Below are 12,381 nucleotides of genomic sequence, written 5' to 3'. Positions count from 1 at the left end.
CAGCTCACTTCATCGGATGCATCCTTCTTCATGTTATCAAATTCTCCTTTTGAAATCAGTCTGTTTTCCACTGGAAGCAGGTAGTAATGCCTATAGGATTAGAGGTTTATGGTCAGAAAAGTAGGATACCTGGTTGTCAAGAGTCTGGCAAAACTAGAGAATGATTATGCTTGAACTCAAAACGTTTCTAACCACCTAATAAATTATTTTTCCGCTATAGTGGTGCTAATCCGCTATTATGATTAGTCATAAGTGCTTGGAAAGAAACTGCACTGATGACTAATTTGTGTATCTAAAACCTCTTATCAAAGCAAAATATTGGCTGCAGCCAAGTGTGGATTACATTTGCTATAAAGGGGTGAACTTTGGCATGTAGAAAACAAGCACCAGCTCTATCAATAGTATGTTGAGGGCTACACGGCTCCGGTAACAGATAAAAGATGGGAGGAAGGGAGGGAGGGAGGGACGCGAACGTCAGGAGATAAGGTCTCCTTAAATCAAAATGACTTTAACATCATTTGTTTAAAATCTAATGCATTATTATAATACAAACCAATGCAGTTATCTTTGATGAAGAGTATCAGGAACATATCACCATGTTTCCCAAAAAATTGCCATGGTAATAACCAAAACTATGTCTTGGAGTTGCCCTGACATTCTCAAGCTCTGAAAGAGACCCACCTTGCTTTTCTCTCCCACCCAGAAGTGATGGTAGCACCCTCCAGAGAGAGATGTGTGTCCGTCCTTTCTCAGCTAGAACGTTGGGTCAGCCCAATGAAAGAACTCTGAGAGAACTAAAGGGGGAAAAAAGGAAATCTCTCCAGAAATATTTAAAATACTGCTTGGTTTCAACTCAGTTTGCGCATACAGTAGAACCTTAGCGTTACAAACATCTAGGGAATGGAAGTTGTTCATAACTCTGAAATGTTTGTAACTCTGAACAAAACGTTATGGTGGTTCTTTCAAAAGTTTACAACTGAGCATTGACTTAATATAGCTTTGAAACTTTACTATGCAGTAGGAAAATGCTGCTTTTAACCATCCTAATTTAAATGAAACAAGCATAGAAACAGTTTCCTTACCTTGTCAAATCTTTTTAAACTTTCCCTTTTTTCAGTAGTTTACATTTAACACAGTACTGTTGTATACGGTATTTGCTGCTTCTTTTTTTCTTTTTTCTTTTTTCTTTTTTCTTTTTTTTTGGTCTCTGCTGCCTGATTGTGTACTTCCAATTCCAAATGAGTGTGTGGTTGACAGATCAGTTTGTAACTCTGAGGTTCTACTGGACTATAAACTATATTTGCTCTTCAATAGATACCTAGCTTTGTGGTTTATATAGCTCAGACTGTATAGTTGGTACCCAGAAATTGGCTCTAGATGTCTAAAAATCTCTAGAAAATGCATGTTCTATTACTACGGATTGTGTTCCATCTTATTATAGGTGACACTATGTTTTTCGAATGTTTAAGTCTGTACCTGATATTCATTGGCCATAGCTCTCAATCTTCCAATAAATCAAATGTGACCTAAACTTTATAACATGTCGGACACAGACCCCCAAAAAGGGAAAGAACAAACAATAGAGGGGAAAACTTGAAGTTGTCTTTTCCATGTGTAAAGTTTCTGTAATAGTTATGATATCCATTGTACATGATATGATCGTACCTGCTTTTTGTAGAATGAGGTACACTTAGGTCAGTTATCTTTATTTTAATCTAACTTGTGATCAGGTTCATTTATGTGAGAGCCTCTGAAATGTTCACAGAATTGAGATGATGTATTTTATGAGTCAATCAGAATAATTAAACTATCATATTTCATTCAATTTTAGAAGTCAGGATCATGCTGTAGCAGATTTTTACTTTGATGTCTCATATGTAGGTTGTACTACATTGAGCAGAACAAATTAGAAGTGTCCACAGTCAAGATATAATTGCTTAGTTCTCAAAATGTGGTGCTGGAAATGTATATTGATGATCTTTTGATTCATATGTTAGGATCAGCAGGAACAACTGACCCATTATTCAGCCCAAGCATATAATAGTCTCATTTTTGTTCCAAGAATACCTCTTTTTCCACATGCAAACTGTGTAAAGAGTGATCCATTTTCTGCATATATAGAATCTGTGGTTTAATAGAACCCCATTGTGCTAGGCGCTGTACAAACACAGAACAAAAAGAAAGCACCTGCCCCAAAGAGCTTACAATTTATGTAATCAGGATATACTTTAAAGCAATGGTATTATACTGAGCCTGAAAACATTTCTACCCCACATTCGGAGAGACTTTCAGTTTAGTAATAGCTGAGTCTTGGGCTGGGTTAGGGTTAGGGTCAACTGAATGAGAAAAAGAGAGAGAGAGAGAGAGAGCACTTGCTACAGCCATAGTGGGTGTTAGGGAGAGTGGCTGAGCAGCCAGGTCAGGACTGAGTCCTAATTCTTTTTAAAAAATAATTGGTAAATCAAGCATCTGAAAGAGTATGATGTCCATTTACAGAATGATCAAACAAAGAGACTGAGAAAAAGATTGAGATGTGCAAGCTGTGGAATAATTGTACAGTTTACATCAGGCATTAATTTGTTGGATGATATCCAAATAGTATAATCAAAACATTCACTGTATAAAGGCTTTCTGTATATTTTACAAGAGGGGAAACAAAACAGCTTGCACTTCCGTGTGTGGTTTGTATTGTTTAGCATAAACCTTCCATAAACACACACAACCTCAATTATTTATCTAAGTATTCAGTACTGGCTTGAGAGTTTTTGGTGTCCTATACAAACTAGAAAATGTATAACCTTCACAGTAAATAGTCCCTAAATATTTCAGTGACCCCAATACTTGGCTGTCCTTGAGGTAACCTCCTGATTTTGTATGTATGGTATATCCATCCTGATTTCATTGTTGCTTATCTATTAATCTTATTTGTCTGTTTTAGCAGGATAAAAACAAAAACATACATCTCACCTCTTCCCAATAAATTCACTTTAAAAACCTGTGTTAAAAGAATACCCTGCAAACCCATCTCTTCACTTTAGAGTAAACAGAAATTATCTATCACGTTTTCTCCCACATGATTGGGCCCCTAAAGAATCTTTGTTTTAAAATTATTTAACTTGGCCAAGGTCCTTCTTAGAAAATATTACCTCCTAGAATCCAAAAAGTTTTTTTTTTTATTTTGGAAAACAGATTCATCCTGCGTCTGAAAATTTAACAATAATAACAAAACAGATATTACAGTCAAACCAAAAGAATACTGAATAAATCCATCTGTGCTCCCTAGGGTAGGAAGTGATGCAATGGCGATAACACTAGACAGTCATTCTAACTACTTCCTTGATACACCCTGTTGTGCTAGGGAGGAGAACTCATATCAGTAAAGCTATTGTTGTAAATTTATAAATGCAAAATGCAAAAACACTCAATGAAAAACAGCTGAGATTTTGGATGTGAAAATGGCAGAAATTTAGCAATTGCTGCTCAGCCCCCTTATAGATTCAAAGGCTTAGAAGAGACCACATCTAGTCTAACCCCCTGCCAAGATGCAGGATCTGTTGTGTCTAAACCAGCCAAGACAGATGGCTATCATCCAGCCTCCTTTTGAGGACATCCTAGGGTGACCAGATGTCCTGATTTTATAGGGACAGTCCCGATATTTGGGGCTTTGCCTTATATAGGTGCCTGTTACCCCCCCCACCCCCCCATCCAGATTTTTCACACTTGCTGTCTGGTCACCCTAGAACTTCCAGTGAAGGAGCTTCCACAACCTCCCTAGGCAGTCTGTTCTATTGTCCTACTGTTCTTATAGTTTGGAAGTTTTTCCTGAGATTTAATCTAAATCTGATATGCACAGATGTGCAAAGACAACATCCCCACAGCATTTCCATCATAGGGGAGTGTTGTGAGAATGTTATCTGTTTGAAAAGGCAAGACTGCAGTTGTGGCCACTTTGATATGTTGTATTCCTACTTATGGTGTTTATTTTTATGCATTACCTTTCCTGTGAGATCCAGAACTTTTGATTTCCTTTTCATAGAATCATAGACTATCGGGGTTGGAAGGGACCTCAGGAGGTCATCTAGTCCAACCCCCTGCTCAAAGCAGGACCAATCCCCAAACTAAATTTTGTATGTATTAAACGTCACACTTAATATGGTGTACTGTTAATATAATTTTAGGAATTAGAGCCTAAGTTGTCAGGTGTTGGAGATCTAAAGTTAGCCTCCCACCTCCATATTTGGGCATCTAAACAAAAGTGGCCTGCTTTTCAAAGGTACTGAGCACCTCCAGTTCCTATTAAGGTGTTTGTTTTACCAGGTTGCTTTTCACCAAAATCAGGCCATTTTTGCTTAGGTGCCCAAATTCAGAATTAGCCACCTAACTTTAGGCACCCATTCAGTATTGAAACTTTGGGGCATAACTTCCATTTTGTCTTTGGTTGGGGGGAAGAAAAGAGAGTGATTGACTGGACATTGATGTAAAAGTCTAATAAAAGAATGGGTATTTGAAAGGTGCAGCTTGAACAGGCACCCTGGATTGGATGCAAAGTTACTCCTCTCAGTATAGGCACCTCTTCTCTAGTTTGTATTTGACTGTCTGATGTGGGATTCAAAACTGGGATATATCATAACTGAATGTTATGATATGATATGGCGTGAGTCCCGCCAGCGGCTGGCAGGGTCTGGTGCTTCCCGCTCTCGCTCTGTGCCTGAGCTGCGCGGGGACCCTGACGGCTTCTGCCGGGCCCGCGGCTGTGCGCGCGCTTCCGAGCGGGGCAGGTTCCTGACGAAACCATTCTGGGCCCGCTTCCCTGCGCCCCGGGGGAAGGGCTGGGGCCCGCCCGCGCTCGGGTGCCAGATAACAACGCGCGCGCTCTCTTCTCTCTCCCGTACTAGCCCTGAGGCGCTCGGAGGGGGCCGGCCGGCCGGCGGCAGCAGGGAAGAAGCGAGCGGACAGGGACCGGGCAGGCGCCTTCCGTGCAGAGCCGAGTCCCCGCGCCGGTGCCTGGGCGGGGAGACGCGGGCGCGGCCACTCGGGAAGGAATCTGCCTACGCCCCCCGCGTGCCGTAGCCAAGCCCTCGCCCCCGCGAGCAGAGTGTTGCCCGCCCTAGCCGTGCGCCCTGCCCCTAGACTGCCCCGCCCCGGCCGGCGCCGCGCTCCGGGGGCAGGATGGTGGACGTGTTCAGCGGGCGGCCCCTGCTCACCCGGGACGGGCACGCCGTGGATCCCGAGGAGGTTTTGCAGAACAAGATCGTGGGCTTGTACTTCTCGGCCGGCTGGTGCTCCCCGTGCCGGGACTTCACCCCCGTCCTGTGCGACTTCTACAGCGAGCTGCTGGAGGGCGCCCGCCCGCCGGCCCCGTTCGAGATCGTCTTCGTCTCGTCCGACCGCAGCCCCGAGGAGATGGCCGAGTACATGCACGACATGCACGGGGACTGGCTGGCGCTGCCCTTCCACGACCCCTACAAGCAGTGAGTGCGGGGGGTGGGGGCTGGGGGGGGGCGAGAGGCCGCGTGGAGGTTAGCAGCAGCAGCCTGGTACCCGCAAGCTGGGAGCCCCCTGCCCTGGGGGAGCTACGCGATCCGGGGGTGGGATGGCCAGGACCAGAGCCGTTGCTATTCCCTAGACCGCAGGTGCTTCGGGCTGGGTTTAAATCCAAGCTAGAACGTGCCAAGTTTGCACCCAGCCTCCCGAGTTCCGCTGGCTGAACGTGTAAGGGCCTCTAGCGCCCAAAGCACCTAGACCCCGGCACAGTCTGGTGGCGCCCCTGCTGCAAACCCCCAGAGCGGGCACCTGGGTCCTGCGGGATCCCAGCCAGTCTTGGGCCCCAATTCCCCAAATTCTAAGGTGGAACTCTAGAAGAACTGTCCCTGTTCTGACTTGCACCGATGAAACCCAGACCATACTACACTCTGGCATCCCAGCACCAGATCCAAAACCTGGATCCTGCTGGATCGGGCCAGTGTTTGCTTTTGTCCCCCAATTCTTCCACATAAATAGAGAACAAGAGTAGATGCTCCAGCACTCCAGTTGTACCAGGACCCCTGAAGAAGAGCTCTGTGTAGTTAGCTTGTCTCGCTCATCCGCCCATCTACCTATCATCCCAGAAGTTGGTGCAATAAAAGGTCACTCACCTTGTTTCTAGGGAAAAAAATATCAGTTTTCATCATGGCAAAAGGTTAACAGCAAGGTGCCTCAAGGTTTCCCTGCGGGTCCTGTATTGTTTTATATATTTATTAACTGCCTGGAAAGGGGAGTGAGTAGTGAGATAGCAAACTTTGAAGGTGACACGAAGTTATTTAGATTATTCCAGTCCAGAGAAGAGGGGAGGGGATAGCTCAGTGGTTTGAGCATTAGCCTGCTAAACAGTGAGAGGAATGGAAGAGAGACATAAACAAGCTAGGTGACTGGACAGCATGATGAAGTTCAATATAGACAAATGTAAGGTAATGCATTTTGGTAAAAAAATTTTAACTGGTGTGCTTTACAGGGTTCTAAACTAATTATATCAGCTGAGGAAAGTGACATAGGTACCACAGTAGCCAGGTCAATTTAAACAAAAAAAAAAACAAAAAAAAATTTCCCATGAAAAATAATCCATTGGAAATGTATATCTTTGCTGCTCCATGTTGTAGCAATTTTCCACCCAGTGGAACTGTGACTGCACTAACCTGTTTAGTTACACGGGGCCAGAAAAAGGAAATTCAGAAAAATTTCAGTGTTGTTTTTAAAGAAGTCTTTGGTAACATTTTGTAAAGTTTGCTGGAGTGTGGCAGTGATCTTTTAAAGTTAGCTTGCAAGTCTGATGCTTGATGTTACTTTGATTAGTTGGCTTACTCCTATCATGACAGGGTGCATTGATTTAAATAAAGCAATTTAAATAATCAATTTTAATCATGATTTAAATCAGAAAGCTGGAAAACTTGTTTTAAATAGTCAATTTTAATTGTGTTTTGCATTTGTACTTTTGTAGTTATTTTCCTAAAGAAATGCTTATTCTCATTAATTGGTAACTATTAAAACATATAATTTAAACTGAATATAGCATTTACGCTAAATTTGGTCCTCCTTTTTGCTAGCCCGGAGGATACACTACATCTATATATATTTGTTTAAGCAATTGTATAGCTTAATTTATTTTTATTCAGGTTATTTATTTTTATATTTTTATTATGCCAGAAAATGGTGAATGATGCATTTCTTATATATTAGATTAATTTTTTACTTGTGATTTGTGTCAAGATCTATTTGAATAGAAATTCAAATTCAATTAATGCACAAAACCAGCATTTAAATTTTTGATTAAATAAAACTACTTTAAAAGTGCTGGATACATTTTTAAAAGTTTATCAAAACATGTTTTGCATTTCAAAGTAGCTGATTTATTAAACAAAGGAAATATTATCTGCAGTTAATTAATTGACCTGATTGTTTCAAGTCACCGTTTCCATCAAGATTCTACAACTAAAGTAGTTCTTGCCTCTAACATGGCTAATTAAGGTCTTTCTCTTTAAAAGTTCCAGAGAGCTTTAATGTTTCTGTATTAAACTAGCAATACCACAAGACACCACATTTAGAAGGGTTTAAGCATAACAAGTAATTGAAATTTAAATTGGAGTGAATTCTGAGAGCTGAAATCATGTAGAGTATTACACCAATGATATATTCATTGTGTAATACTAGGTTACTACTAGGTAAGTTAAAGGAAAAGGCGGTAAGAAGCCCCACCTCCACCCTGCTTCTTCCCGCCTTTCCCCACCACCTCATCCCCGCCCAGTTCTGCTCCTGCCCCCAAGTGATTGGTTGTGTTACCTCTGATCTCACACTGATATTCCAATTTGGGGTAGACATCCCTATCTGCCCCAACCATCCTTTCTGTGAAGGTTGAAAATCTCACTGTATCTTCCTTATTCACCTCCCCAACTTGGATTGGAGACCCCACTGTCTAGAACACCAGGTGGGCAAACTACAGCCCACAGGCCGTGTCTGGCCTGTCAGACCTTTTAATCTGGTCCTTGAGCTCCTGCCAGGGAGCAGGGTTGGGGGCTTGCCCCACTCCACATGGCTCCCAGAAGCAGAGGCATGTCCCCTCTCCAGCTCCTAGGCGTAGGAGCAGCCAGGGGGCTCTGCATGCTGCCCACCCCCGCCCGCCCAAGCACCGGCTCTGCAGCTCCCATTGGCTGGCAACTGTGGCCAATGGGAGCTGCAGGGGTGGCGCCTGCAGACGGGGCAGCGTGCACAGCCTCCCTGGCTGCCCATGCACCTCTGCATAGGAGCTGGAGGGGGGACATACTGCTGCTTCCTGGAACTGCAGGGCGGTGCCTGCAGACGGGGCAGCGCGTAGAGCCACCTGGCCACGCCTCCGCATAGGAGCCGGAATGGGGACATGCCGCTGTTTCCAGGAGCTGCTTGAGGTAAGCGCAGCCTCGAGCCTGCACCCCTGACTTCCTCCCATGCCCCTGCCCCAGCCCTAGCCCTGATCCACGTCCTGCTCTCCGAACCCCTCGGTCCCAGCCCAGAGCACCCTCCTGCACCCCAAACCTCCCAGCCTCATCCCAGAACCAACACCCCTAGCCGGAACCCTCACCCCCCTGCCGCCCAACCTCTGGAGCCCCCTCCCGCACTCGAAACCCTTCAGCCCCAGCCCAGAGCTCCTTGGCCCCACGCCGGAGCTCTCACCCCTCCCACATCCCATCCCCTTGCTCCCAGCCTGGAGCCCCCTCCCACACTCTCAACTCCACATTTCTGGCCCCACCCCAGAGCCCTCCCCCCCGCACCCCAACCCCCAATTTCGTGAGCATTCCTGGCCCGCCATACAATTTCCGTACCCAGATGTGGCCCTCAGGCCAAAAAGTTTGCCCACTCCTGATCTAGAAGGAGATCACATCTATACCTCTACGCAATACACTGTAAATATCTAGGTCACAGACTTCAAAGTACCCTGTCATCAGATCATGCCAGCATATTACTTTGTTTTTAATTGTATTTATTTTATCCAGGAGAGAAGAGAGTTGATGTGTAGTATGTGTTGCATTTTCATTTCGTGCCAGAGATTAGAAATTTGAGGTTATGATAAATAAGCCTGTTCAGCAGAAAAAAGGTGGGCAGATGGCTGACAGAAATGTTTGTTCCTGGAGTGTATAAAATGGCATTTTACAGGCATATAGTTGTCTTAAGTGATGGTACCCTCCATGAGGATATCTTGAGTATTTCTTTCCATTCACTTAACTGTTCATTGCCATTACATTAAATGATTAGATGTGTTTTTAACTGTGATGTTCCATGGTTACATATAGGTTCCAACTTTACCGTTAACTAGCAACCTTAACTTAAATCAAAGTAATGCAGTCTTCGTTTTTGTGATTTAAAATTATGGGGCTGTTGAGGAGCTGTGGAGTGCCATAGTGTCTCTGCCATCTCCTGTCTTTGCTCAGTGGAGCTTAGGATCTCTGCAGGCTCCCCTCTTCCGTCCTTGTCTCTTTCTACAAAGTGGAACCATTCCTTGCTCTCGCTGCTCTGCAGAGCTTCAATTTCCACAGAGTAAGTGGCTTCCTGCACTGCTCTGCAGTTTGTCTCTTCTCCACCTCTCCTTGCCTTGATGCTGGCCTGGCTCTCCCCTACCCACAAACAACCATTGGCTCCTGGGTAACTCAGCTCCCTCCCTCATAGGCGCCTTGTTACTCCTTTAAAGAAAACAAAGCAAAGAGCCTTCAGGTGCCAGTAGCAGCAAAGAGCCAAGCCAGCACTGATTGTATTGAGGGAAAGAGAGGACCAACATTAATTGCACTGGAGAAGGAACTAGCATTGATTTTATCAGGGGGTGGGGATGTCCAGCCTCAACTGGATTGGGAGGCAGCCTTAATCACTGTGGCTGTTAATCCTTCATGTCAGAAAATACCCACACACAAATCTAGTTTTATTCCTGGAGTTTGATGACACCTGTGTGAAAATGCATATATTTATAGGGACCCCTAAATCTGCCGTGTCTCTGAATATTAGAAATGTAGGTTTTCTGTTCTTTTGTTAAAAGGACATTGTAGTAACTAGATTTCAATTTCCTCAGATTTGGTCAGCTGGCCATCAGTCTGTATCGTTGTATCACTTAAATTCCTGTGTAAACTGAAAGATTCTGTCACTTTGGGTTAATGTTAGGTACTTTTTAGAGTACAGTCTTTCCTTATGATGAAGGATTATGAAATTTTTTTCAATGAGGAATTTAAAGTCTCATTAATACGAATTGGCACAGTTTAATATCCCTTTGTGAGAAGAAATGGAGTAGCCATCATTGTATAATGCTAATTTATACTATACCTTGGAGAATGAAAACTCCTGAGTGTTCCAACCACTTCAAAAATAGTAAAAGGGCCAGAGCAGCATAACAGGTCCTAAGAATTACTGTTCTGGCTAAGGGAGAATTCCCCTCGTGCCTGTATGCTGTGGAAGAGGGCTGCCTTCTGAGGATCCTCTTGTAAGCCAACGGCATGCTGGGGTGAGACCGGAGCAAGCCGTGCTTATGGAAGCTCCAAGCAGTACTGCAGCCCAAATGTAAGCCCAAGGGAAACTGCTGTAACTTAGATTAGGTCCTCCAGGGCTGCAGAGCAGCCCAGAATCTTGAGGGTGCAAAGAGGGCTAAAGCTTTCCCTATGTTGCAAGTTCTGTATTTGCACCTCTAAGAGATGCCGCACAGAATCTCACCCCTTGTGTGTGTGTTTTCAGTTTGTATTGCATAGACTACTCCTTTAAAAATACATGATGGCTTCCTGAAATGTTTCTAACAGCATGTTTAACTTTGTGTTTTGTTTCCAGTGATTTGAAGAAGAAATACAATATAACGGCCATTCCCAAACTGGTGATTGTGAAACAAACTGGAGAAGTCATTACTGACAAGGGAAGGAAACAGATCAAAGAAAGAGGGCTAAGCTGCTTCCGAAACTGGCTCGAGGGGGCAGATGTCTTTCAGAATTTTTCTAACTGAACAAAAATTGGGAGGTACAAGCAAGACAGTTAGACGAAGCTTGTGGGGGAACTTGCAGAGTTCCCAAACTATAACTTTTTTGGTTAGAACAAAGGGCGTTATTGATTAGGAGCCATTTAATTTTATTCCAAACTATAGAAAGCAGAATATGCCAATAGGCTAACATAGTTCAGAACAAATGCACTTACCATTTTATTCGTGTTGTCTTGTTTACTACAGTTAGTATGACCACCAAAGCATTCGTAATAATATTCAAGAGTTGTGTATTGTAGGGCTCTTCCAGACAGATAGAAGGGCAGCCCTGTGAAATCTATGCAAATGTTTTATTTTTGCAGATGTGTACAGGTAAAAAAAATACGTATTTTTCTCAACCACAAGATTTTTCTGGTGATTAGCACATAATTTATATTTATTGATAAAACAGAAGTATACTTGCTTTAATAAAGTAATATTTATGCATTGCGTGCCTTCAGATGTCTCCTTTGATATGTTACACGTAAATCTGAACAGAAAATGAAATGGCTGTTAAATCGGGTGCACTGTTTGCCCATGCATAAGAAATCCCTTTTTGTCTGTGCTTCGAGTGGGTTTCTTTACACTTTACAGTCTTCCTCTCCGTTTTCTTATCCCCAGATTTTTTTTCCCCAATACCGTAGTGAGAGTCAACATCTCCAATTCACAATCAGGCTTTCTAAAATATATCAGTGTTTTGTGTGTTTGCAATGGGGAGAGGAGTGGCGGGAAGGAGTAGAAAGGCAGTGGATATATAGGTGAAGTGGCCATGTTAAACAAAGATGCTAAGCAGGCTGGTGTCTAGTATTTAGAACATAAAACTATGGGTCTGATTTTCATCATGTACATCAGTGTAAACCTTTGACTTCAGCAGAGTTACATGCAGCAGAGTCCATGCAAAACTGGTAGGAGAGGAGAATCTGTCCTTTAGGCCTTATGAGCCCAATTCTGGATGAACTGCGGATGTGGATGAGGATTGTTAAGCACATCTGTCAGGGTAAGAGGTAATTCACAGAAAATGAGGCACTTTGCCTGCAGGACTCTCAAGCCCATTCTCTAAATGAAATGTACACAGTTACCATAAACATGCATGAATATTTGGAAAGCTAAATTTACAATGCTATAAACAGGAAGGAGTTAGATGGGAGTAATATTTAATATTTGTTGAACTTGCTGGTTCATTTTCTTGTAATGGAGGAAATGATGTTTTCTCCTCAGAGTATGTAATCTGGCAGGGTTCATATCTAGTCCTCAAAAATAAGCCATGAAACGAGCTCCAAAGATACTGAGTAGAAAAACAATGTTAGTTCAATGAGGTGATTAAGTATTCTTTGTGAGTCAGAGGCTCTGAGAGCTGGGTTCTTGAGGTGATATTAGGCAATACTGCAGCCTGC

General features: G+C 43.4%; 1 protein-coding gene across 1 annotated transcript; it reads left to right on the top strand.

Annotated features, from left to right (window-relative positions):
* Positions 1-4,778: 4,778 nt before the first annotated feature.
* Positions 4,779-11,401, top strand: NXNL2 (nucleoredoxin like 2). The gene is made up of 2 exons (XM_073346233.2): positions 4,779-5,471; positions 10,807-11,401. Exons 1-2 carry the CDS (start codon positions 5,170-5,172, stop codon positions 10,973-10,975), a joined length of 471 nt encoding a protein of 156 aa, XP_073202334.1. The 5' UTR covers positions 4,779-5,169; the 3' UTR covers positions 10,976-11,401.
* Positions 11,402-12,381: the final 980 nt, after the last annotated feature.

The sequence above is a fragment of the Lepidochelys kempii genome, chromosome 5 (assembly GCF_965140285.1).
Source record: "Lepidochelys kempii isolate rLepKem1 chromosome 5, rLepKem1.hap1, whole genome shotgun sequence".
Classification (NCBI taxonomy): domain Eukaryota; kingdom Metazoa; phylum Chordata; order Testudines; family Cheloniidae; genus Lepidochelys; species Lepidochelys kempii.
This window is presented reverse-complemented; position numbering and strand designations above follow the sequence as displayed.